A 27754-nucleotide genomic window follows, 5' to 3' on the forward strand; every position below is an offset into this window, starting at 1 on the left:
GCCCTGAGGAAGATAGGTCTAAGTGCATGCTTGCAAATTGAGTAAGAAGTCCCGGGCTGTACTTTCATGAGTTCTTTACCATCCCCATCAATTTATAAGAGCTTGTTTACATGTGGCAATGACCAGATTAGCAGTTTTGAAAGAACTCTGCCTGTGGATGCACTTATTCCAAAATAAAAGCCACTTCTCTTTTCTAAATTAAGTGAATTTACAGCTAGAGAATGATTATTCTGAATAACAAGAGAAAGAAAGTAATTTAATTCCTAAGTAGACCATTCAGCAGGAGTATTCCAAAGTGAGCTGTCTGGCTGATTTCTCATGTTGATGAACGATTTTTAAGGCACTGATATAGCCCCACAGTCATCAACAACCAGTTTTGTTTTCAATGCATCCTCTTCGTGGCAGAGGATGCCAATGCAAGGTGAGAGTCAGGTTATCTTTGTCAAAGGTCTTCCATACTTCTGTCTTACCTGAAATTATTTCTGCTTAACCTAACAGTGTGAAATAATTTCTGAAAACATTTCTGGTTTTTTTCTGACACCAAAAAGCACTGCTGGAGCACAAATGGAGGAGACCTCAGTGTGTCCCACTCCACCCATGGGAGATGCCAGTAGCAGCAAAGGCTTTGTAATGGCCTTTCTTTAGAGGAGTGCCCAAGTGCAGCCCAGGAAAAGTTAGTCCTGCTCTTCAACTTAAGCATGGCTGGAGCATCCTTCAGGAGTGGTATTGGTCATCCCCAATTCTTTTCAGTTCCCCTGACTCAATGTACAGGATTTATTCTGGTCTACATTTCTCTTGAGGGGAAGGAAACACCTGGCAGCCAGAGAAGAAGGTCTGGCACAAGAACATACATTGTTTCATTTTACCTGATGCTGTCTACTTCACTTTCAACAGAAATAAAGGACGATCATTGGGCTAAGCCTGCATTTTCACTGAAGCTTTCTTTTGCTTTTCCTCTCCTCCAAACTTGTTCATGTGTACTCCTGCACAGAAAAGAGAAATGCAGTAGCAGCCTGGGATTTAGGACAATACAGTGCCATAAGAATCACAGCATCAGGTCCACAGAGGGATTTTTTTCTTGTGGCTCCCAGGAAACCTTCAATAACTTCAAATCAGTACTTTTGGGCTCTGTTTCTTTTTTTTCAAAAGGAAGGAGGTAAAAATTCTCCTTATGTTATCTCGTATAACAGAAATTGAGACTTGATGGGTACCATGTTATCCTTTTTGGACCTCAGTCACTCCCAAAGATTCAAGATGAACTCTGCCTGCCCAGGCACCAGTGTCGGTGCCCCAGGGAATTTCTTCATATCTCAGGGATATGCAGGATATGTACTCGCATGCCCTTGCTGCCTCTCAACTCCAGCTGTACATGCAGTTTTGCTTTAAGAACCTGTACCTCCAGTAGAGCAATATCTTTTTCAGTCTCTGTCATCAAGAGTTTAAATACAGTTCAGATCAGTGTTAGTGGCCCAGCTCCAGATGAGGAGAATTGCTGCAATTCGTTATCTTGACAAATTAACTGGTCTGAGGCAATTCCTTTTTGAGAGAGATACAATTAGCTAACTCTTGAACTCTAGCCTTGCTCCAGCACTATGGCATAGTTATGCACCTGCTCAGAAAGTGCTGATACTGTGGCTAAGACTTTCCCACCTGTAAATGTAATTCCTACACTAAGAGACTTAGTGTTACGCAGATGTGCCTTGCTGTCCTCATGCCATTCTCATGCCACACTAGCGTGGGATAGTAATGCAGACATCATATGTAAAGGACTCTCACCTCAGATGATTAAAAAAAGAGCTGTCTGAAGATGAAGATGGACTTCTTGTGTGGCCTCTAGGATCAGTGCTGGGAATGCAGGGTCCTTGTCACAAAACCAGCAGAAGGAGAGTTTGTATCAGAGGGTCACATCATGAGTTACCCCATCCTCTATTTTGAGTACAGCTTCCTAGTTCAGTGGGAAAAGGTGGCTTTCCTACCCCTAATCCACTGCATAGAAAACAGTAGCCTCTGCAGTCTTGAAACAGAGATTTTCTTTGGAAAAGAAAGCATCCTTACAATGGTGTTTTCCCCCTGAGATTTAGGCAGGTGTCTCTAGCTGCAGTCCCTCAGTCCTTCTTTACCTGGTGAAAACTGGTTGCCATCAGGTACTGTATCCCTCTCCCCACTAGTGTGGACAGGAGCTGATGCTCTAGGGAAGGCAGAGTGACCACCCACTTTACCCTGGTTTCTCTTACCTCCTGGCCTATAGGACTATTTCCCTTCTGCCTCTGTCTACCAAGCAATGGAAAAACATCCACAGCTACACATTGTTCTTCCAACCAAGTGTGGGCAGATGCACTTCTTATCAATTTCCCTGTGGAAAGCAACTCCTTCTGCCCCTCAGCCATAGCTCACTTGTGGGCATCATCTTCCATTGCACAAGAGCTCCCAGGTGGTAAAAGATATCCTTTAACCATTCGTCCAAAACATTCCCCTTTGAAAACTGTTTGGGAGAAAGCTGTCCTGCAGAAGGGTTGTGTTTGCCTAGAGCCTTTTCATATGGACTTGGTGGCTGGGAGTTTCCTTGAACTTCTCTTTGAAGTCCAAGCCTTCAGCATCCAAAACATTTAACCCTCAATTTCTTTTCTGCTTTATCAGTTTGGCCAGCTTCCAGCTGGCAGCATTTATTTGCAGTCTTCCATTCTGTATCTTGTATTTGCAGATGTATTTCTCTTTCAATTAACTCCACAAAATGTTTTTCTTCTCCCCGAGCCTACCTGCCTCCGGTCTGGCCAGCACATCTGCCTGCTCTGGATGCCTGGAGGGCAGAGGCCGGGAGTGGAAACCTGGGTCCTTGGGCTGGAAGTGCCAAGCAGAGGGTGTGCCCGGTACAGGGGAGTCAGGAAAAGCAGCTGAAGAAACACGCAAGTTCGGCAGCGCTTGCTTTGCCCGTTGTGGGTTGGGGCTTGCAATGCCGGAGGCACTTTTGCCTTGTGGAGTCTCTAGAGCATCACCTAAGAATAATCAGTTCTTCCATGAATGCTTTTGCTGAGATGCTCCGGAGCACGCACCCACATTTCCACTGCTGCAGCCTTCACCCAAACAATGGGAATGTCACTGCTCAGCAGCAGCTTTAGCCCAGCTTTCCTTTAGAACAGGTATTTCTAGATAATCACTTAAAATGAACAACAACAACAACAGAAAAAAAGACCTGGTCTGAATTGTCACTTACCAAAGAAAGAAAATGCCTAATCACCAGGAATGTCCTTCCTCCTGTGCCTGCTGTAATTACTGAGCAATAGCAGCCCTAGGTTGCTCATCTAGTGTCTTGGCACCCCGGCTTGTTACTGTGCATCAGCGGGCGTAAGGAGAGCTGCTTGCACGCTGCCAAGATTACAAGGCAATATTCACATGGCTCAGGAAACCCGATAAAATCTAGATGTGCGAGATCTCTATTGCTGAGACACTAGTCAAGCTTTTGAAGTGAAAGGGCCTGGAATTGAAGCAAACCCTTGGTTATGCAGTCCCTTGGTTATGCATTCTCTTTCAGCTGACGACTCATTACAGTACTGCCACATCTGGATCACCTTGTAAGATATGCCTTTTTTTTTAATTGAATAACATTGGCAGTGCTTAAAGAACCTGATTACTTAGGCTCCAGGGAAATATAAAATTAACTATTCGGCCTGTATAGTGGTTAGCTTAATTTTGTGTATGTTTCTAACAGAGCAAATGAGTAGTAGAGATTGATATCTCAGACAGAGCTAGTAAAGACTTGGCATTTGCATTTGCAGAAAGTTTTGAAGCCATGTTTTATTGCAAGCTGCAGAAGACTGCTAAATGGAATATTACTGTCCATATTACTACAAAAAAAAAAAAGAGGAATTGTTAACTACTTCTATAGTTTTATCACATAACTTTTATTTTAATTCTTGAATTTCCTAGCATACACGCTGAAACAGTTTTGCTGCTGCTAATATGCCTAATATCCAGCTAGTGGAATAATGACATGTTATGCTATCATTAAAGATTGCTTCTACTTAGCAGTGATTGAAGCACCTTATCTTCTCAGGTATCAAATTGTTAAATTACCACACAAATGGGATATATTCTGATTTGATGTACCTTTTCCAGTACTCAGCAGTAACAGCTGATCTCAATGAGTTTTTTAAAGTATTATAAACCAAATATTTCAACAATTTATATTTATCAAATGAAAACATTTCGGTGCCAGGAATTAACAAAACAATACAAAAATAATCTCAAAATAAGAAGCCATGGAAAATGAGACCAAAAGAAGCAGAGAGGTTATATTTTTCCACACACAAAAATGAAGTTGTGTGGTTTCCCTGCAGGAATTTGTCGGAACTGGACAATTTTATTAGAATCTGTTTATTTAGAAAGATGTTTTGAGGAGAACAATTGTAGCCAGAAAAAAGACCTGACCACATTCAAGGCAGAAATGGAATTTCCCACTGTTTTTGATACCAAAAGAATTTTACCCAGTGGCTTTAGAAATATCTTCATGTAGTTTGAGGAAACCTGGGCCAGAGTTAAGGTGAAGCAACTTGATAATGCATGGGGTCATGCTCAATCTCATGCCTCCTGCAGTAGTTATTTGCCTTAAAAACAAAAAAAAAAACACCAAAGGACAACTCACAAAAGCAAGGAGAGCTTGATTTCAACTGGTCAGTATAAAAATTAAAATAAAAAAAAAAGGAAGAAGTTAATGCATAAGAAAAGGAGATATGAGCTTATTCAGATGGAAATAGCTATTCAGGTAAAAAAAGAAGAATACATGCCCAAAAAACAAAGTGTGATTGATTGGGTTATTACTAAACTATACTGTTTTACAGCACTCGCTTTGCTTAACCATTTGCATTTCTTCAGACCCTTGGTTTCTTTCTTTCAGAAAAACTCTACTATTTACTTTTTTGTTCCCCAAAAAAAGAGCAGTATATCTGAAGTCTGTGTGGTTCACTTGGAGTTCATTGGGATATGTTTGCAACTCCTGAAGCAAAAAAAACTGATATTTTATCTTTAGAAAGACTTACATTTTTTTTTAACTTACTGAATTTTTCAAAGATCAGCATGAAGAGTTCTGATTAAATGCTTGCTTCAGCATTTTAAAGGCTTCTTGTGTCCCTGTTGCCTAAGGAGGTCGTACATTACAATTGCTCTGTAAACATCAGATTGTACGAAATTGGCTCTGCATCCCATGCCAGGCACACAAAGGAGGAGTCAAATGGCTTATCTCTCACTTATCAACTAGTTTATTTTTTATGCCCAGTAAAGGTTACATTTTTACAAGAGCAGCTGCTACTTTGTTAATAATTTAATGGCTTCTGTTAAGTAGCGCTGTCAATTTTGCAAACAATATTAAAAGAAGATTTTCATTTTAGAATGGGATAGCACATTTTAAAATGCATTTTTATCCCTGAAAGTCCAATGGAGGATACTGGAGAATGGAAACAGCTTCCGATTGGCAGACACAGGTCCAAAAAAGAATAGATACGGTTAAATAATTACATGTGTCTGAGCAGGGAAGGCATGAGATCTCATCAGCTGGGTATGGTGTTCAGAAAGCATTCTGCTCATTGAAGCATAGTAAAACTTCTAGCAGACTTGTAAAGAAGCATATTGGGCTATTTCAGATGGGTGCTAGGTGGAGCAATGGCAGCCATCAACAGATTTTGGAAATGCAGAATGTGCCTGGTGCGGTTGTGTGTGTACAACATTATCCTAATGTTGGTCATGACAAATGGGATTTTGTAGATAAAGATTTGTAACACAATATAATTCATATCATTGCATCTGATAAACTACTTTAATGATGAAACAACAATGTTAGACGTGATACCAACTCTCAAGTTTTTAAAATTCAAATTCAGATTCAAATCCCCAGATCCTAACATGATAAGCAAATACTGGGTTAGAATTAAAGACAGCAGGAGTTTATTGTACAGTAAGCCAAAGATCTCGGATTACCTGAATAAGAAATTTTAGGTGCAACTTTTGATACCTCCAAAGCTAGTAGGAAGTCAAGTCTTTATCAAGCACCAAAACCTAGCCAGAGCTCTCATCTAGATGTGAGGACCTCCACCCTCTCCCAGCTCCATGGCATCATTGCCCAAATCCTTCCCTTTCTAATTAAATGTGGGATATGTTGCCTCTGGTTTGGGAAGGGCTGTGTTGTTTAAACAGTGTTCCTTGTGCATTTGTTTTCCTGCTGTAGCAGCTTTCATAGGGAACTTGGTCCAGTGTGCCACAACAAAAATGTTTATTGCTGTACTGCAGAGCTCCTATCAGACGTTTTTGTGGCTTTGAACTGGCATCTGATCCTAACTAATGTTCTCCTGCAGTGGTATACTCAGACTGGAATAGGTTCAGGCCTCGTAACTTGAGGTCAGTTTCAGATATATAATTTAGCTATGAAAGTGCAAAGAAATCTATTTGCACTCCTGTAAGAACGAACCCCCCCTCACTCCCAGTTTCAGCTACACGTGTGCTTGTGTACAACAGGCTGCTCCGTTTTCTGTGAGGTTCCTGCAGATCCAGTATTTAACAAAGTGTAGCTGTGGTGCATCCACAACACAAAATATCAAAGTCAGAGGCCGTGTTTGTAATCACTCATAGCATTCTTATATTGGAAATATGCCACACGAGGACTGAATATATCCAAATTGTAGCCCGCTATGTGTTGCAAAACTGCTAGGTCCCACACAGAGCACATGCCTGGGCTACACTGAAGTGTCCGAGAGGGCTATGATTTGTTCAGATATGATTCTAAGCAGCTGCAAGAAAATGTGAGTCAACAGAATAATGGAAAGAGATCAAGTCGAAGCTGACCCAATCTTATTTTGTTTGCTTTCCCAGAGCACGCTCATCTCTCAGCATCTCTCAGGGTTTTACATTCTGAAATGGCACTGCTCTTTGGAGCTAGGTCAGGCTCAGGACTGATGTCTAAGGATAAGCCATAGACATCATTTATTGGTGAAAGTTTGTAACTTTAAGGGGATAAGTTTTGTAGGCCTTAGATATTGCTGAGTAGATGAAAAAAAAAAGAAAAAGAAAAAAAAGATAGGGAAAAGAAATTACACTAGCTTGACTCATGTTGTATGCCTCAGCTTTGTCATTTAGAAAACTAAAAGGTTTAACATTTCCCTTCTTAAACGCTAAGGCCAAGTGAAGGGGGAGGCTTTTCAGGAACAAAGACTCATTTCCCAGGTGGAAGTATGGCAGTGAGAGCTACGTTCCCGAGCAGAGACTGATTGTCAAAGTTTGTCCCATGAGAGCACACACATCAACTACATACACATCAACATGTATTTTGTTTAAGCCTTTTCCCAGAGTTGTTCACACGTATCAAAACCATTTTCTCCTGCACCTTTTTAAGTTCTCTGTGTTGCTCCCCTCCTTTTCTCAGCTGCTTCCTCTTTGACAGGGTCCAAAGAGGGATCTCCAGAGAAATCCACTTTCCTTGCCCTTATTTTCAGTTTTCTAGACACAGGGCATTGCTCATACACCACTTTTCCCGTATCCTTTTTTTCTCTTTGGATTTTGTATTCTAGGTGGAGGATAATTTGCACCAGGGTAAGTTTATCTCCTTTATTTATTGCAATATAGTGTGCATAGTCAGATGTGTGTTGTGCCTGACTGAGTTAGTTGCTTTCAGCAGTTCTCCCTGTGTAGGAGAAAGCAGCACAGACTTTCTGTGTTACCTGGGAAAGGCATATTGGTTGCCACACTTCACCCTCTCTCACACCACAGATGCTAAGATTATTTAAGGAGCATGAATAGTAGTAATAGTCTGCAGCAATCTTACAGCTTTAGCTTTTTAAGACTCAGAGATTCAGAAACGCTTGCAAGTAGATTTGCCATCCTAAGCTCGTGAGCATTCTGGGTCTCCAGCCAAAATGTAAACTTGCAGTATGGCAGTGGTCTCAAGAGCATTATATTCTTTGCACTGCCAATGGTGTTGCTGTGGGTATCTGTTCTGCAGATTAGCTCATACAGGATCTGGGAAGGCAGAGAACAAGGGGAGAAAAACAGGATTAAAAAAGAAAAAACGCAAAAGAGTCTTAAGATTTTGCAAAAAATCTGTTAAAGTCTTTATCTGTAACAGGATTTTTTCCTTGACCTAAACTCTGCTAGCCTGGGTGTGTATGTATGTATGTATTTATTTATTTATTTATAGTCTCTCACCTAGAATACACAATTCCTTCTCTATATTTTTAAGTGGTTTGGGTATTTTCAAACTATTTCCTTCACTGAAGGGCTCAGACTGGAAGCTGTGAACTGCAGGTCCCCCCTTCACCTACCTGGAGACTTCAGGTCTTGATTGTGAACAAAATATTTTGAAACAAAGCTAAGGATATTCTTTAGTTTTAAAGGAAGGAGTTACACATACCCTTGCGGTGGAACAGTCCAGTTGGTAAGACTTTGATCTGTACAGCAACAGTGAAATACTCACACGCAGCAGCCCTTGGCAGCCAGATAGAGCTACTGTAGTTGACAACTTAGAGAAGGCACTTCCTCCTCACGAGATAAAGCCAACACACACTCCCTCCCTTCCAAAAACTCTTCAACATGTTGTTGTTGCTTGATGTTAGCTACTCGGCCTCTTTTTCAAGGAGAACAGTCAAGGATGAAAGCTGCATAAGCGTACGATTTTCCATTCAGTTTGATCCATAACAGAAGACTCTCTTATTGATATCTAAGGCAAACAGTTGGCAGCTTGATTAGTACTTTGAAATTAAATAACTGTATACCCTGTACTGATTAATCTTAACAGAACTTCTGGGGCAGTCAGGTGAAGAAGACCCATCTCACAAAGCTTTCGTTGACTGCCCTTCAGACCCTGGTGGAGAGCGCAACCTGCCTTCTCCTGATCCAGCCACCAGCTTGCCAGCACAAAGCTCTTCCCACAGGTGAGTGGCACAGGAAAAGGCACATAGGGAACTTGTGTGTCTATCAGAGATGCCAAGGAAAATCCTGCATTTCCATAACATAAAAAAGAAAGGAGGGGAGAAAAATTAACTAAGCTACTTTTAAGTACGTATGTTTGATACTGTGAACTTTCTCAGCAACCTCACTTGTTGTCTGCATCCAACACGAAACACAATAAAACATCAAGATGCATAAACTAAGGAAAATTTGGAAGGCAGAAGGATGTAACACAAAGCCATCACCAGAAACATAGACTGTTTTTAAGCATTTAATACACCGTGGCACAACCATTTTTAATTAAAACATATGGGCAAATGTAGCTTCATTGGTGAACGTGTAGAAGAGAGAAGTACAGCAGTACAGTTGTGAAAATGAGGGAAATTAACAGTTACAGGTGATAAACAGAACTTTTAAAAGCTTAACATGATCTCTACATTTCTGATGACTGGTTTTTTTCCAATGCTTTTGTTGCTAGTGAATGAGCACAACACCTTGCAATGGATGGGAAATTACAATGAAACAACTCTTCTGCAAAAAATAAAAAAATTATATATTTCTCTCCTTTTTCTTCAAGCATTCTTTATAGAAAATAAACAGTTATTTGTTCCAAGCAAGTGTATACATGCATTTATTTTTATTTTTATTTTTCTATGTCTACTGTATGTAGGAATATTTTTAATAAATCCAGTGTGAGTAAAATGTTGAACTTCCACACTGACAAATCACCCTAATTATTTGTATATAAGTGTGCTGAACATTCTATGTGTATGTTAGAAACCTATTTCTTTCTCCTTCTGGTAGTCTGTGTATTGCCTACTTTTCTGGCTTACCTCACATGAAGAAACTGACCTTTTGTAGGATTAGGCGTACTATTCATTACATCAGTTGCATACCACTAGTGAAATATTTATTTTATACATTGCCTACAATTTTTAGGATACAGGACACCATCTAAAGAGCTGGGACCTACTTTCAAAAACATAGTGCACAATTATTCCCTCTTTACTTGGAATGGAGGTAGCACTTTATTCATATGGACAAGTAATAAAGACAGTAAAATCATGCTGGAAAATGTATTGACTACGGAAGACTTCCCAAGTGCTCCCAATAGCAGGAGCTCCCTCTTTAGAGCACAGAGCAATCCCAACATGCCTCCAATCCCCAGGTATAAACACACTATCCTCCCCTTCAGCTCTCCTTTTCCCTTTTGGAGGTTGCTATGACTCACATGTCTCTGCCAGTCCCGCGTCTGTCTTTGCCAGGCGTCTTGGGAGAGAGATTGCAGAGTTCAACTTTACTCCTACTCCTAGGCTCTCCGTCTTGACCACATTTGCCTGCGCCAGCCCAGGTGGGTCACCAAAAGTTGCTGAGCCTCACGAGTGGCTCCTTGCAAGTGCTGGAGCTGCATAAACTGCTGGGATTTCCCGAGGCTTTTGTTTGCCTCTTGCCAGGTTGGTGAGCAAAACACAAGCTCTCCACCCACATGACCAAGTCCTCCGCCCGCTGATACCCAGTGCTAGCAGCTGACCTCCTCCAGAAGCATCTGGAGTTTGTGGTTGCCTCTTGCAGAGCTGTGAAAGAACACTTCTCACGGCTCCTGGGCTGGCCACAGTTGCTTGAAGCCTGCCAACACGAATTTGAGTTTTAAAGGCACTCCCTATGACAACGCCAACTGGCTGAGATGGTCACCTGCTGTGGCACAGGTGACTACGAGAACCTCTGCTGTCTGCGTAAAAGAACCCACAGATAGTTACAAGCGGGTGACAGTGGTTTTCTTTTGCCTCCAGTTTCAGGGAGTTTGTTTTCTATGATATGTCTGCTGCTAAGTCTGCCTCAGACTTCTTTATGTGAAGAAATTTTATAAAGAAAGGAAGGTTTGCGTGTTAGGAGACTATATAAACAGGGACATTCTCAGTTCTGCAGTCATTGCAATGTTTCATCTCTCAGGCCAAGACACTCCAGCATTACTAGAGATTTGTCTGTCTGATTTGAGACATCAGCAGAGGACATAGATTATAATGGGTAGATGGTTACACAGCACTTGAGAAAATTTCTTTAAATTGATCCAACATGTGAATCCAAAATTAAATCATATTTGCTTTCTGCTGTGTCAGTGAATTCCCTTGAAGATAACAGCAGCACCACATACTAAAATGCAGTGAAATTTATGAAATTGCAGCTGTTTAGTGTTCACTGCTGAGCATCTTAGTGGTGCACAGCAACATTATTATTCTAAGTGATTTCCCACATAGCAAATTCATATGTGACATTTCCACTGTCCACTTCTTCCAAGCCTCCAACCACTACCTGTAGTTTCAAAATCGATAATCAGGACATCCTCTCTCCTGTAAAGGCCCTTCATTGTTTGTTGGCTTGGTCATTTTTTGTTTTATTATTGACTTTCTCCATTTCTCATGCTGTTTAACACTGTCTTTGGTATTTATAGACTCTGCTCACCAGCGAGATAAATGTACATCCTGAATAATTTCCTATTTACTTCTGAAGTCTTTCCTCTCAAGACAAAAAAGGAGACAAAATTCCATTTTTTAATACCTTTACTACCATTGTTCTCTATTCCCTAACCCTGTGCACAATAAGAAAACATAAGGAGGAATTTCTTCACAATGAGGGTGGTGAAGCACTGGCACACATTGCCCAGGGAAGCTGTGGCTGCCCCATCCCTGAAGGTGTTAAAGGCCAGGTTGGATGGGGCTTCGGGCAGCCTGATCCAGTGGGAGGTGTCTGGCAACCCCATGGCAGAGGGGTTGGAATTAGATTGTCTTTAAGGTATTCAACTCAAACCGTTCTATGATTCTATGATAATAGAGCCTCCTGCTTTGGCCAAGTCACTTTGGCCATGCTTTATATGTATTACTGCAGGCAACTTGTTCATTTACCTCCTCGGCATGATTTAAATCCTTGAGATTTTATCTCTGAGGACTTGATTTGTAGTCTGGAGAGCAAGATTAGTCTTCAGCTCTTGTTTGCTCTGCCCCCTGCATTTTGGCATACCATGACTTCCTACAGGAAATGTCCTTGCTGGTGATGTGACAAGAACCAGCTCAGATCTGGACCTCTGAGTATTGTTCAAGTTTAACATGACGGAATGTACTGCTGCTGTCTTTCTGACGTCCGGGATGCTCTCCAGTGGTGGTGGTTCATTTCTATTATTCTGCACAAGTCCCTGCTGGGTTGCAGACCTAAGCTGAAGCAATCTTAAAGTTGGATCTAGCTAAACAGTTGAATCTGCTTTGCGAAGATCATTGGGCCAGATCACCTCCCAAGCTCCCTTCCAACATACAAGCAATCCATTCTTTGCAAGTTAAGCATCAGTATTCAATGTCAATAATTTTGCAATACATACTCCATAACCTTATCTGTAGGAGTTAATTTTAAGTCACACAAAGTCAGCGGCACTGCTCATGCACTTGGCCTGCATGTATTCAAGTACTCCAAGGCTCTGCTATCTTCTGGGAAGCAGTGGTTCCCCTGGTGTCTCTGTAAGATACCAGGACAGGACTTGCAGGTGTTCAGCAAGAGTACTCAATGGCTGCTCTTTCTTCTTTCCCAGAATCTTCTGTTGTCTGCCTTGGCTTTTCATCTTTGTATGAGCTAGTTACACCAAACCTATTAAATCAATTGAATTTCTAGCACCATCATCCCTGTCAGACCCAGATACTGTTCCAGATGTGTATCTCACCCAAGTTTCATCTCCAGCACATACCTGGACTTCTTTCTTTCTTGTATTTCAACTTTGACAGGTTTGAGGACGCTTGAATATCTCATGAATTACACCTTGGCAGAAGCCCTGGGCAAGGGTCTTGTGAAGACTAGCAGAAGACTAGCAGAAGACGTTTTAGCTTGCATAATAAACCTTCTTAGTGATGCCCTTCAAGGAGCCTGACATCTGCATATGTGTAATAGCCAGTTTTCAGGCTGTATGATTAACAAATGACTTCAATTAACTCTTCACATCATCATCTCCTTTGTCTAACACAGAAAGCAGTAGCCTTGGATGGAGACAGGGACAGAAAAGGCTGGAACCAAAAAAATCGTTCATAAAATGGTCTCAAAGCTTTTATTTCTTTGAGAACTTTCTCTAGGCAAAGTCTGGCTTATCTTCTTGCCTTGCAGTCAGAAGGCAGAGAACTTAGTTTGAGACTAAAGCGTGTTTTACAGACAGAGAAACCTGGCTTAACTCCATGAGATTTTATGAAAGTAGCAATAGTGTGGCTGTCGGCAGAGAACTGTAGTCAACATTCTGAATGGTGCACACATACAACCGAGTAAGTTATGCCGTGATAAGAGGACAACACTCCAGATAAACACATTATTTACTGTGTGATTTCTCTCTCTCTTAACATGAACAGGACAGTTAGATACCACCAACAATGCACACTTCGGTGAGTAATTTGTTACAAGACAAAGCTCTCATCTATCTTAGATTTGCCACTGACCATGCCATTCTCTCCTTCGAAGTGTCTGATATGTTATAGCCTAGCAGTCCTTGTCCTCTCATTATTCTTGTTTTCTGTTTATGGAAAAGTTTTGATCAGCATAATCCTTTTGCTCCCTCTATAGAAGGAAAATATTTTTAGAAGCTGTGGACACTGTTGTTCTGAGGACCAAGGTAGCACACTGATCCTCTCGGCAACATGTTAAAGGAACTGATTGACTCCCTGTAGGACAGCTTATTTCTGGATGAGTCAGCTAGTGAGTGCCTGCAACTGTGCCAGAATCTGCCACGTAAGAGTCAGCACAGAACTATGGCTGTTCTCGCTTCTCTGCTGTTGGCACTGGTAACTGTGATGTGGGTTTCCTCTCTGTCACTGTGTCATTCTGTTCCTTTACCATAATGCATTGCAGGTTTAAATCTCTTGCATTTGTTGGAAATGTCAGTGTGAATGTGAATGTGAAGCTGGGTTGGGATCTTTTTCAGCTTGTTATTCATCTACCTTGTCCTCATCACCCAAACCAGAACTATTCTGATTTTAATTAGAATATCTCTTATTTTAATACAAATGATTAGGATAGAAAGCAAAAGTGTGTATATATACATCTCATCACAGTGATTTTTATCATCAAATTTTCTTGTTGAATATGTATTTAAAGATGCACATATTTCTACTGCTCTACAAGTTTTTATTAAGCTCGGAAGCATGTTTGTATATTTTGAATTAAAATCAACGCAAAGAGAGAGACAATTAGAGTTACTCCACTGGGTCCCTTTTTGTGTGTCATGTATAAAAACCCTTTAAGTGGATAATTTGTGCAATTAAACTAAATAAGCATTCCTCACACTTAAGGCTCTTCTGTTAATTGATCCACCATCAGTTATGTTTTTTAAAAGTTGTCTTTAACCAGGAACAAAACCTGGTCTTGAATATCAGGAATATAGGCTGAGAAATAGGGTCAGCCACAGGTCCAGGCATACTACTACAGGCTGCTCTAACTGTCCTAGCAATTTTCAGTTCAAAAGTAACTCGATTAATTGGGACATGTCCCTGCCTGTGGCAGGGGGGTTGGAATTAGATGATCTTTAAGATCCCTTCCAACCCAAACTGTTCTATGATTCTGTGTGTGCTGTGAGGATGTGGCAATGTGGAGGTGGAGGAAATTCATCACAGAAGTGGGATCCGGCAGCTCAGCAGTGCTAATCCCACCTGGTTGCTGCAGCCTCCCTTCTCATTCTTCGCCATTGCTCAGCCCCAGTGAAGGTGACAGGAGTTTCACATGCGTTGAGAACACAACAACAGGCAAATATGTGTGGCTCTTTGCAAAGTTGCAGTATCAATTTCTACATCTGTAAAACTGAGGTAATACATTACCAACTTCAAAGAGTTGTTGGGCAAATTAATTAGTCAGTGTGCATACAGCACCTTGAAAATATGAAGTTAACTCTTATTGCCCCATAGATACTTGAGATGCATCGAGGTATGCTCTATGGCCTTTTAATTTCAGGCAAAGGTCCTCTTGATTAAATTGGATTGCTAACATATTAACGCATTGCACACTTGAAGAAAGAAAAGTTTGAAAGAGTAGTTTTGCTTCATCACATGAGCAGCGTGTATACTTAATGGAAATTTTTCCAGCATTCACAAAACAAAGAAAAACCAATAAAATGCCTGCCAACTGTTCCACTGAAAACATTTTATAATCTATAGCTCCGAGAATCCTGAGCCAAGATAAACCAGTGTTGCTGAAGGAAATACTGACAATTATTTTACATTGATTCAACTTGGCCCAGCCCAGACTGACCTTGTTTATTCTTCTCAGTCTCTTAATTCATATTAACTTGGCATCAAAATGGGACATGTGGCATGTGAGCTGAAGACCCATTTCTGTATCTTAGACTCAGATAAATGTAGTGCATTGAGTACTTCCAGTGCCTTGAGCTCTTAGGTAGATTTATATGCATTAGACAGAACTGGTTAAGTTCCTTTTATCCCCGCTGGGCTTTTCCTGTCTGTTGACTGTAAAACTAGAAGCTCAGTAGAAGTAACATCTTCTTCTAAGCCTTTGGATATACATGAAATCCTCCCAGTAGTGGTCAATTTTAAAGGCACATCCAAAGAGGATGGAGGGTTTTAAGCTGTTTTAAAACATAAAGATAGAAGGGTTATGGCAATTTGGCAGCCAAAAAAAGCAATTTGCAGGTCTCAGCAGAATCTGAGGCTGTGTGTAAGAAAGCTGATCAAGACACTACGGAGGAGATAATGGGGTCAAAGAGCAGAAGAATCCCTCCATTTTTGCAACCAGCATAATCTGGTCTCCAATGAAGTTTCTTAGTTTCTTTTGCTGAACCAATAAAGCTTAGCGTGATGGGAGAGTTGCATTATTGGAGCTTAAAAATGTCTCTGGAAAGCTGATGGGGAGAGTTGCTTTACAGATGCCCAGCTGCTTGCATAGCTGTCGCCTGACTGGTACTGTGAAGACAAAGGCATAGGGAAAGTCTGAGATTTTTCTTTAATTATTTACAGTCTTGTCAGTAATAAAAGGCTTTTTGTGTCTGGAATGTATTATTTGTGTTATCAAAACTGAATGAGATTTCGCACTGTGTTGGTTAACAAATTGGATGCCACACAAAAGGCTTCACATTTTCATTCTCAGATCTGCATTGCTGTCATATCTGAAAGCCACCCTCAAGTAAAATATCACTATGTCCACGGAGGAGGAGAAGGCACCCAAATGAGGAGAATCTCCCCAGGGAGTTTCCCAATTGCCCTGGCATAAGAGGTTTTTCTCTGTTCAGCTATTGCTGAAGGCAACACTCCCTTGGACTTCATCAGGCATTTGGCAGTTCATGGACTGCAGGACGAGCAGTGAGTCAGCAAGCCAAGATAGCACCAGATGACCTCCAAATTTCCAGTTCCACTGCCTTGGGAAAGTATTGCCTTTCCACATGCCTCCATAAGCAGAAATTAATGACAAGTGAAAATGCGACTGGCAAAATAAAAAAAACACGATCAATCAAAAAAATCCATGTAAATTTTCCATAACACCTAGCTGGTGTATTCCTCCCTGCAGCTCTTTCACGACTTGAATTTCAGTGATGGAAGTGGTGTAGGGGACAGGATTTAACTGCAAAATCAGTGCTGCTTTTTGGATCTGACATCCTCCTCTCCCAGCATCCGCCCAGCTGCCTCTGTGCAGGCCTGCTGCAGTACCAGGCACCTGCTACGTGTCGCACATCCCCAGCCTGTCCTGCTTAACAAAACTTTCATTGCTTCAAATCACACCAGGTTTACACCACATCTTTGAATGAAAAGATAGTGCTGGAGCGATTACATGGCCAAATGAGTGATCTTAATGACGCTCAGTCAACAAACATATTGGCATGTGATAAAAAAGAGCTACAGTTTGCAGCCAGGGAATTACACAGGCTGCTGTGTACTTGAAAAAACATAGAAAATGAAACAGCTTTGGTCTGTTATCCAGTGTCTCCCCAACTCTTCAGTCCTTCCTCCCTCTCTTCCTCCCTCCCCTCCTGTCACTTCTGTTTTGTTTTCAAAGACCCACCAGCCGCAGACAGGCAGAGGACAATGAGCATGAGGCTGCAGTGGGTAGCTGCACCGCCTCCCCGATGGAGAAACCTTTTTCCAGCAGCCAGGAAGGTGAGTGAACAAATTGCTTTCAAATATGCACAAGGGGGTGAAGCTAGAAATAATGGTAATTGATATCTTGAAAAGGAACTTGGACCTAGGAAGGAAAATAAGGCAGCAGATTGCAGCATGAGGTTGGTTTGTGTATACCTAGCGGAGAGAGGCATGAGGACTCAGCTGCCGGCTCTCGTGACATAGAATAAATCAGCTGATCATATTCCATTATTTCTAGCTTCATCTCTTCATTTTATATTATATCAAACTGATCTCTTTATCTTGGGGAGCTATTGACTCTTTAACGAAGACAGGCAGTGTTTATTATAGTTTTGGTCGTTGTTGCTCCATTATTCGATGTGCAGTGGCCTGGTCCCCCAGTAGCAGAGATTAACCAGTTACATGGCTTGTGAAGCAGCGTTTTACACTACTTCTGCAGTAAATGGACATGGCCATCTTCCTTCGGCAGTGTTCAGTATCTCATCATACCAGATTCAAAATAGTGCAACAGTATAACGAAGGAGCATGAGAAAAATCATGGTTAAAGAGTCATCCTGTAAAGTCAGCCAGACAGGGATATGTAAGGGTATTTGCACAAGGGGTGAGATGAGGATTTTTTTATCTTCTGCCTTGTCTGGGTGTCCCTTCGCTGTACTGGCAGGTATGTAGGAACTGAGCCAGTCTCCAGGCACACTGAATTGGGAAGTCAAGATGTACCTGCAGTTCCTATAGCCACTATTGAAATAGATAGTTTCAGACAAGCCAGCTACAGGTGTGCTTCCGTGTTACAGTGAAGCTGGATTAGCAGCTTGCCATCACTGAAATGGGAAGGTCCTGCTTCTCCCTCACTGCCGCCTTCTGCCCACACTTATGGGATCACATAAGAGACCACCAGCAAAAAAAAAACTGATTTGTTTTCTTACTGTGGGCTTTTGTCCATCCCCTCAGCCAAAATGCATTGCTTGGGGATCAGAGGACACCACAGACAGCACCAAGTGAGGGGCAGAAGCACATTCCCTGCAGCAGGACTTCTTGATGTTGGCAGCTGTTAATTCGGCTCAAGCTGTAACACGAAGCCTCATCCTCCAGCACTTCCAGCAGCAATCTGACAGCACTCAGGCCACAAAGACCTCGCAAGATACAAGACAAGTGCTGGGGCGGGCAGCCCACACCAAGCTCCACTACTCTACAGCTACCCCATACAGGTAGAGAGGTGTGTTGCAGCCACGGGTCCATCACAACGCCTGCATCCCGCTCCTGCCCACTAAGTCACGATGATGTGAGATCTCCAGTCTATTGCTGGCCTTGTGTCTCTACACTGCCCTGTACATAAGAATGACTGTTACTTTAACTTGGTGTAGCATTTGAAGGAATATACATGTCCTGCATGTATAGACTTGTATAAACAGTATATTAAATATTTTAATTTATCCATTGAATAACAGGATATAATATAGCTGCGTCCTATCAAGAGAGTGAAAGTTACCTAATAACTGTACTCTTGTTTGGGTTTTTCAGTGAGTTCAACGGAATGTAAATAATATGGTGATTTTTTTTTTAAAGGAAATTTGAGAGCAGTTCCTACAGAGCAGGTAACGCATTCTGATTTATTTTTTTATTTCAGTTTATTATTATTTACTCTATTTTGTAGCTTCCTGAAACTCCCTGAGCCTGTCCCTGCAAGCTGTCTGCCTGCAGGGCTCTTGCTAGAATTGGTAGAATGCTTCTATACCACACTGCTAGAGCAGAGCTTCATCTGCACCTTTGAATTGAGTGCAGTGCATAGAAGTAAAAAAATTATTATTGTCCGGGACAATATTATTATTGGATAGGACCTAAGAAAGAACTTATTGTCCTCCATCCATGTTCAACTTACACGAACTAGCTGGCACTCGTATCGGTGCTTTCAAGAGCAAGACCACGGTAAAGACAGGTGAAATACTACCCTACGGTTTCATGATCACGTCAAGCTGATTTAACTGCATGGTGCTGCCAAAAAAGGTGGACCAATACATCCCTCCACCACCAGCCTCCAGTCCTGTGTCCTCCTCCCTCTCCCACGCTGGTTTGGGTGCTCCTGCACCTCCAGCCTGTGAGAAGCTCACTGGGGCAGGAATGGAGAAGATCTCCATGTCAGCTGGCAAACCCTACCCTATCCTCACATCCTTCAGCAACCCCCATCTGGTATGAGGACATTCCCCCAAGTCCGGGTTTGGTGCCCCAGGTGGTTGGGTGTTGCTGAGGGTACGTGTAGAGCACATGCACAGGGCAATCCTGTCTCCAGAGCTGATGATTCAGCAGCGTGCAGCACCAATGCACTCCTTCGGTTCTACTTTAAAGGAAAAAAATAAATAAAATAAATCTGTCTCACAACAACATGGATGAAGGCACAAGAGTGCCTGTGTCTCAGCCTCCTCCAAATTGCAGTTCTTGTTGAAACTTTTATTTTTGAAGCCAAAGTATTCAATGTTTGGCCTCGGTACAAACAGATCATTAAAGAAAAAAAAAAAAAAAAAGAAAAGAAAGGAAATGCTTCAACCTCCCAGCAGAGCAGGATGGCACTTATTTATTTCTTTCATTACAAAACCAGTCCATGCCAAGTAAAGTCGTGCTCTAAGAGCTGTTCTACCAGTCCCAAAGCACTGGAGAACAACACACGCTGGCCCCACCTCTGCAGCCTCCCATGGGCCCCTGCGCATTTTTGCTGGGTGGAGGATGGGAAAGGCTGGGGAGCAGGTGACAGAGTTTGCCACGCTGGGGTCACACACACTGGAAATCCCCATATTCAAAGGATGTCCCCAGCAGCCTTTTGATGGCATCAGTGGCCTCAGGATACAGAGCAGAGTAAAATATAGCAGGAGTAAGACTCTGGAGGCATTGATGGGGGATTCCTGGGTTTGCAGACGGGTTACCCAGCAGTTAACTGCTCCTCCTCCGAGCTGTGTGTGATTTGTTCCTTGTTGTCATGTAAGCAGTTGAATTAATAAACTAAGAAGTTCATTTGAAAGCTGCAGACTATCACAAGAAGATCCACAAGAAAGCTTTGCTGTCAAATCGTTAAGGACTTACACAAATGAGGGGTCAAAGCATCCTTTGGTTCCAAAAAGTAACTGCAGCTGAGCGGTCACCATTGCTAAAAGCTGGTGCGTCAAAGCGTGACCTCTGCGACCCCGGTGGAGGTGTCCTGATTTCACCACACATCACAGAGCTGCTTCTGCACAGGAAAATGGAGCACCTCCATCCCTGCTGAGCTGCCCTGCTTCTTGCAGGACCAAGGGAAGGGAGGCAGCAGCTCTGACAAGTTCTTGGGCTGCAGAGGGAAACGACTGCTGAGTAAGGGGGAGTCTGTTGTGCACGCTGGGTTTATTTGGAGTAGAAAAGCCATCCATGCAACATTAACTTTGCACTTCTGGGAGTACATTTCCAACATCGTTCTGTCCTGACTTTTAATGACGGGTGGAAATTCAGAAGTGTTGCAGCAACTGAGTACCAGTGCAAGAGCCAGCACCCAGCAAATCAGAGCAGCTCATTTCTGGCTGGACTGACCTCTGGCTTTAGCTCAGCCCATCCCAAATCCAACCCAAACCCAGCAGCCACAGAAGCTCTACACCCAGACACCACCAGCAGCCTGCTACATCGGAGCCAGCATTTCATGGACAGCCAGTCCCCGAGGTCCCACTTTCACCCTCTTGCTCCCCCCCGCTTGGCCTCACTCTGCCACCACTTCCCGCACGTTGCTTCAGAGGGAGCCCTCACAATACCGGGCTCAGTGCCACGCAAGGGGAGCACACCCAAAACCCAGCCCTTCTTGTACAGTCAGTTCTGCAGGAGGATCTCTGCAGCTGCGAGCTGGATGATTTGCTTTGTCCCACTTCGCCGGTTCATTGGTGAAAGGCTGGAGCCAGAAGTCCCCAGTGCAAATGGCTATGGAGGCCTCAGTGGGGATGTATCCGACACGGACCCTATAGTTTATAGGTGCATCATAACGCGCGTAGTCCTCACTTGCTGCTGCTCTCAGTTATGAGGAAGCTTCTCCTCCCTGAAACTGTAAAGATCGTGCAACAAAATGTTCCCAGTCATCTGCCAGAGCAGCTGGCTGTCACACAGCCAAACAACACTCAAGCAGTTGAACAATATTTGCTTTCTAGAAGAAAACCTTAGCCCTACAGCATATGAGAGGCCAGACTGTGCTACCACGGGGACCACCTGCACCCCCTCCTAGCAGTACCAGTGGCCTTGGAGTAGCACCGGGCACGTGTGTCCCTGCTGCAGCCCCTTGGTGCGTGGGTGAATATGGGCAAGGGCTGCCCTAACAGTCTCAGTACACAGGTAGGACAAATGCAGACCACGTGGCTTTGCCAAGCTGGTTTGGAACTGGTGGTGGTCAGAGGATAGTCAGGTGGGGATGGCACAGGTAGTTGCCAGAGGAGTGAGGGTAAGCGGCACTTTTTTCTTGCCCTGTGCATGGCTCAGTTGGTTATGGCTCTTCAAGCAATAGGGCAGAAGCAAATGAGAAATGAGTGTCCCATCTGCAGTTTTTGGTGTGGTCAGGATTTGGTGTTCGTGTTAAGTCCTGTCTTCCAGAAAAGGCTGGAAATGGCATTGGGGTAGCCTCAAGGGCCATGCTTCTTGAGACCCAGCCTACTCTTACTGTTTTGAGCAAGGGGTTGGGCTGGGTGATCTCCAGGTGGTCCCTCCTGGCCTGCACTGTTCTGTGGTTTGATAACCTTAAGAAAACTATATAGGTCAGTTCAAAATTCTCAATTTGGCAGCACTCAGTAAGACTAAGCCTCCAAACACCCTGGTCACCAACCTCAGTACAAATTAGACCCTTTGGAAAATGTAAATGTCAACTGCTCTGTCCTTTCTGGCCTGGAGATTGAGCTTATTTATGGTAATTTGTGATGCTGAAGTCAGTGGTGCCTTATGGCTACCAAATGATTGTTCTAATATATTGTTGCTCAGCTAAATACCTATTAGCCAGATAGGTTTTGTACGATGCTATCCAAAGAAAACAAGGCATCTCCAGTGACAGGGAGCAGTACCTGTGGATCCTAACAACAGGCATGTCCTTCCACATAGCCATTCCTGCAGCCTGGAATTGTGCAGTCTCTGTGTGAAAAAAAAAACAAAAACACAAACACAGGTATTTAAAGTAATTGCCTGTGGCTCCTTCGTTCGTTCTTCCCTCTTCCACTCTCCTTCTTTCCCAGCTTCATCATACCCTTGAGAATATTTCCTAGAAGAAAAGTGTAGCCTCCTCAGAGCGATACAGCAGTGCAGGGAAGAGTTTTCTCTGTGTTTCCTACGCCAGGAGACTAAAGGGATACTCCGTTCTACCTCAGATCCGGGGAGACCAAGCAAACCACTGCCTCCATCCTGCTATCCCTGCAGGTCTGAGGTGGCTTTTCAATTACAGGGTGTGCCTTCCCATACCGCTCCTCCCTTCACCTGCCAGAACAGACCACATCATTACCATGCAAAGCCCCACGATCTGAATTCTCCAGGGCACAAGTGGATGCTCTCCTGTCAGGATATTCACGTTTTCCTGCTCTGGATGACTAGCTGCTCATTGCTATGTAACGCTGGCTTCCCGTATTCCTGGACAGCCCTCTTCCTGCATTATGAAAATCAACTCTTGTCAAATTATTACAGCTTCTTTTATTGCCAGGGCACTGCATCAGAAAAGATGCAGATGTCAGAAGAGGGCTCCGGTCATTATTGCTCTTCAGTTTTTGATTAACATAAAACAGCCCTACAAGCTTGATGCCACATCACAGACTTCCCACGCGACACCGACAAGTCTGCTTTAGAGTGACCAGAGATGTTTGCAAACAGGGTTTTTTAAGAGGTATTTTTTCAAAAAAGCAACTAGGGCGGTCTGGAGAGATGTGTTCTTCGTAACTTTTCCCCAGACAGAGGTACATATCATGAATCACAAAGCCCAGGCCAGATACCTGTCTGATACGCTCAGGACCCCGAGCCTTGAACAAGCGGGACCTAGCCAAACAACCTTGAATTCTAAATAGTAAAACGTGATGATGTGTTTTTTTTCTTCAGCCGGCATTCACCTTCCCACCCGTTTCCTTAGTCCCCAGAGCAAGTGCCAGCAGAAACTCCACTGGGTCAGGCACAGCTCTATGGAAAAAAGAACCACCCATTACCTGCAGCCACTGATTCTCCTCAAGGCTTTACTGCTGTGGCTCCACTGCAAAAAAACTCCTTTGTATTTTTTTTTGGAGCCTCCAAGAAGTGCTTTTCAGGGAGCAAGATGAGCCCACAGAAAGCTTGCAGCAACCCAGTAACCAAGGCATATACACACAACCTCGCTATGGGAGCTGCTACTGAGTAAGGCAACTCTGAACCTCCTTGAAGACACCTGCCTAAGCAGCAGTCTTGGCCAAGAAGCCATGCTTCAGGTTTCAACACTGGAATCCCAGACCAGTGGGACGTTGGGAACACTTTCTTGTTATCTTCAAACTGCCTGCGAGAATGAACGGGGGGTCGTATTGTGGCAGGGCCATCTCCCACCACCTCCCTGCCAGGGAAGTGCCCAGCAATGGGCTGCAAACAAAATCCCATACAGCGCTTGTTTTGAGCCATTGCACTTTTACTGCTCCTACCACACTAAGGTAGGTAGGTTGCACATGGGAATGCTGTTTCAGAGGGTGATCTCTATCTCTGTGGTGAAATGCACATGCCATAAGATGGAGCTGCTGCTCTGACAAGGTTCCTTATGAAACTCCAAGAGTTAGGAGAATTTTTTTCCTCTTTCCTGAAGTCAGGAATCACTCCCACAGCCAGACACAGCCCTGACAACCACCTCCTGGGGCCAAGCCCACCCCTGTTTCCCATGCCAGCCAGCGTGTCTTACCCTCCAGGACAGGACAAACACACGCTTCCTTTTGTTTTCAGCTCCACGCCTGTTTTTTTCTTTGCATCATGAAGGGCTGGCTACTCCTCTGAAATTCAAAAGAAAGCAATGACTCACTAGACTACAGCACTTTCCAAGGCGAAGTATTACATGTGTTTCACAGGCACGCTAGCCTGTGTTATGAAATAACCTCTATTTGTGGCACATCTTCTCCCCATCAAAATGCCCTTTGCAAAACCAGAAGGCTGGGGTTTCCACCTGGCACAGGTACTGAGCGTAGAAAGAGAAGGATGGATTTGTGCTTAAATGGCATATTTGCATTATACAAGGAATGGAAAATGCCATCCCTGTGCAACTTTGCAAACCTGGTTTGCTACCCACTGGGTTTGACCCAGCCTCGGGATGTTTTAATTAAAAGATAACAAAAATCTAAAGTTTCGCTTTTGTCAATAAGCTTCTAGTTGCCATAGAAGGGGGCTTAAAGGCAGAAGGAGCCTCAGCCGCCAGCTCCTTGCATCCCAGCCTGCTGCCCGCTGCAGGGGACCCTGTGACCATTGCTGCAGCTGCAGCCCCTGCTTTCCCCGGGAGCAGCAGGCGAGAAGGGTTGCAAAAGGGGACAGAAAAAGGGGAGAGATGCCTTACCTTGCACCACAAGGCAGTCTCCACTGCTCTAAGGCTGCATCCTCTCTTCCCAGGACAAGTGGGGACAGAGTCTGCAATTGTTTCTTCTCGCTCAGTTCGAATGACATTTCTGATAGCTGTGTTCCATCCCTCATTGCCTGTCCCTATACCTTGTCTGATCCTGCCTGTCTTTCCTTCCACAGGAGACCAGAGACAGTGGGTCTCTCAAAGTTGTGCACTTCGGGCTGGTGTGACCGATCTTGGGACCCCCTTCACTGCCAAAGCAAAGAAGGAGAAAGCTCAGCAAAGTGGCAAAGTTCACAGAAAGTCCTTTGCTGAACTTCCAGCCAGCCCTGGATCCAACCACCAGCAGAAGACAAAGCACCAGCCTTAGCAAAAGTGCTGCCCTTAGACCTCTGAATTAGCAGGAACGTGTCCGTGCACAAACTGCCCCATGTTTGCTTATTGGAGGGCAATTTGGTGATTTTTTCAGTGTGTTGTTCAGACATCAAAAAAAAAGAGTAATTGTGGATCCCTTTTACTGTACTGACACAAAGTTGAAAAATTTGGGTGGGGAGGTTATTGGACAAATCCATAAACTTCTAAGGGGAAGGTCTGTAATTCTCAATGCATTATATATTTTAACAATCTTCACTAGGAAGCAGATTTGAATTTCCACTTAAGGCTCTGAAAACTGTCCTATTGAGATACCAGCAGATAAAATCTTCACTCAGGATACCTCTGTGAAAGAGCAGCCTTTCACAGTCGGCAGCGTTTTTCGAAGAATGCTCTCAATTTTCGTATCTAGATATATCATCTTAGTTGAATAACCATTATTTTGCCTTGAAAAAAAGATGTGGAGCCTCTTAAACATCATTCCATTGGAGCCTAGATTTTAATCTGCCTTCTCTAACCATGAAGAGAAAATGCACTGAGAAGGTAATGTAACCTGTTTCAGCCCTCTAGTTTTTTTGTGATGGTGAAGAGAGGGGCGAGCATCCTTGTAAGTCTTTCTTCCCACTGTTTGATAGGATGCAGCATGTATGGACACAGATTTTTGTACTCTACTGTAGGCACATGTGTGGGTTAAGCGTGGTCTTTTTTGGGGGGAGCATTGGGTGGTTGCTGGTGAGCTTCTTGAAATCAGTTTTGTGCAACTAACAAATTTGTATGAGAGATGGACTGTAAATAAAAGCGGTGTAAAAAAAACCAAACCAACAAATCATAGAAAGCATTTGATGAACAAAAATTCTGCATTTACACAAATAAAATATTTGTGCTCGCTGTCAGTCAGCCATTTTCCCCTACGAGCCAAAATCCTGCTGAATTTCTGCTGCACAACGGGTGATTTCGATCGCACTAGAAAAACTCCCAGACAATTTCAGCACTTCACCTGAATTGGTGGCTTTCTATGAGTGTATTCGAAGGAGAATTATTCTTTGCAGTTTGAAGGGAGTGAATGGGCTGCAATGCATAGGGGTTTGTACACTCGACAGGGAAAATTTAATAAAGAGAGCTTTGAAACAGAGCAGGCTGCTGCATCACCTCCCCGAGCCTGTAATGGCTGGGCTTTGCGTCGCACTCGGAGGGGATCGTGCCTTTAATGTCCTATAGATTTAAATTAAATTTCCAAAATACACACGGCACAACGATGGACCATGGTGATTGTGCGCTTGTTCTGCATAGGGCACTGAGATGCATTGCTCTGCCGTACAGCTATTTTACTGAATCGCAGCCATATTTCTGTCAGTACAAGTGATGGTCTATATGAGGGATTAATCTGACACCAGACAGTGATTCTTAATCCTTCAGTATATCATAATCTATTTACTTTGCATGCTAAGAGGATTTTGGCTTAAAAATATACAGGAAGTGATACTAGAAATGTACATAAGATCCAGAATGCCATTTCCTAAAATCACAGTTTTTCATTTAAAAAAATCCTCTCATGGCTTTCTTGGGTAAGTCCTGTCTGTCCTGAAAGAAAGGAAAAAAAAAGTGATGATTAGGGAATTAACTGGAAATAGGCATATGTCTTCCTTTAGGCTTCAGCCCTCTGACTATTTTCACCCTCCTTCCCCGTAGCTTTTTGTGCTCAGCTGTACAACATGAAAGGATAGCTCTCCGGTACAGCAGGTTTCTCGGCCGGGAGTTACACCAGCAGATTTTTATTGACAAATTCAAAACAGGTTTGGAGCCAATGTAGGATTTTATGTGCATTAATTGCTACTTAAAGTGCATGAATTAGTAGTGACTGGCTAACATAGAGGTCAGCACAGGGAAAAAACACAAATGGTCGGGTGCGACGGCTCCTTATTCGTCTGTAATCAATCATCTGTTTTCTTCGCACCCTGCCAGAAAAGCTGTCAACAAAATAACAGTAATGAGTTGTGTTAGTAGTTACATCTCCTGAAACTTAGAATTTATATTTTTTTAAAATAATTTATTTGTGTTCAGCTATAACATTTCGTGCCCCTGAAGCATCTCCTGTATCTGAACAGGCTGTCAGCCACCCCAGCCAGCAGCAACCCTGCCTGGGCTCTGCCCACATCTGCATGGCTGGGGTGCCTCTGAGGGCATGCAAATCACCATCGCAACTCCTTACCACAAACAGAAGGTTTAAAAGCAAAGCTTTCCAAGAGGAGACTCTGTTTAGAGCAAATAGTCTGATAACAGCAAATAGTTCATGAGTTATTTCAAGCCCATGATGCACCAAGTACTGACAGCCCAAGCTGGGTAGTATTCTCCCTCAATGCCTCTCTTTCCCTCCCAGGTCCTGGCCCTTGACTTCCAGGCAGGAAAGCACCACATACCTTTGGAGCAGACACTCGCACGCAGAAGCAGCTGCTGGCACTTGGGCAAGAGGCAGGACCTTCACCAGGTTTGTGCTGAGTAACCTGGCATCTTGGCACCAATCAGCATCTCAGCACCAACCCCTGTGTTTGGCGTAGCACTGTGATCCAGCAGCAAATGCTAATTAAAATTAAATAATGCTCCTAGTAGCCATGCAGCCATCACCCTTCTTGCTTGAGATGTGAGGCACCGAGTCACCCAGGCGGCTGTTTCACAACTCAGCTGCCCAAAACTACATTGTGATCCCGCCGGCATCTGCTCCCAGAGCATGGCACCAGGCAGCGAGTGCCGCTTTACCTGCCAAGACTTGCGTTTGGGGCAGCAGCGCCTGTTCAAGCCTCAGGGGAACCCAGAGTGGGAGAAGTTTGCACCACCACCCCAG

General features: G+C 43.4%; 1 protein-coding gene across 15 annotated transcripts in view; it reads left to right on the forward strand.

Moving 5' to 3' along the window:
- Positions 1-27468, forward strand: part of WDPCP (WD repeat containing planar cell polarity effector) — a 164706-nt gene extending 137238 nt beyond the window's left edge. For 4 of the 15 annotated variants that reach the window (XM_054063066.1, XM_054063065.1, XM_054063067.1 and 1 more), the window contains 5 exons: positions 8774-8909; positions 13299-13331; positions 16942-17042; positions 18588-18616; positions 24723-27466. In XM_054063066.1, coding sequence (XP_053919041.1) covers positions 8774-8909; positions 13299-13331; positions 16942-17042; positions 18588-18616; positions 24723-24773 — 350 coding nt within the window. In that variant the 3' untranslated portion in view covers positions 24774-27466. The other 11 variants (XR_008449200.1, XR_008449203.1, XR_008449201.1 and 8 more) reach the window with 9 other exon arrangements.
- The last annotated feature ends 286 nt before the right edge of the window (positions 27469-27754 follow it).

This window comes from Cuculus canorus, chromosome 3 (genome assembly GCF_017976375.1).
Source record: "Cuculus canorus isolate bCucCan1 chromosome 3, bCucCan1.pri, whole genome shotgun sequence".
Classification (NCBI taxonomy): domain Eukaryota; kingdom Metazoa; phylum Chordata; class Aves; order Cuculiformes; family Cuculidae; genus Cuculus; species Cuculus canorus.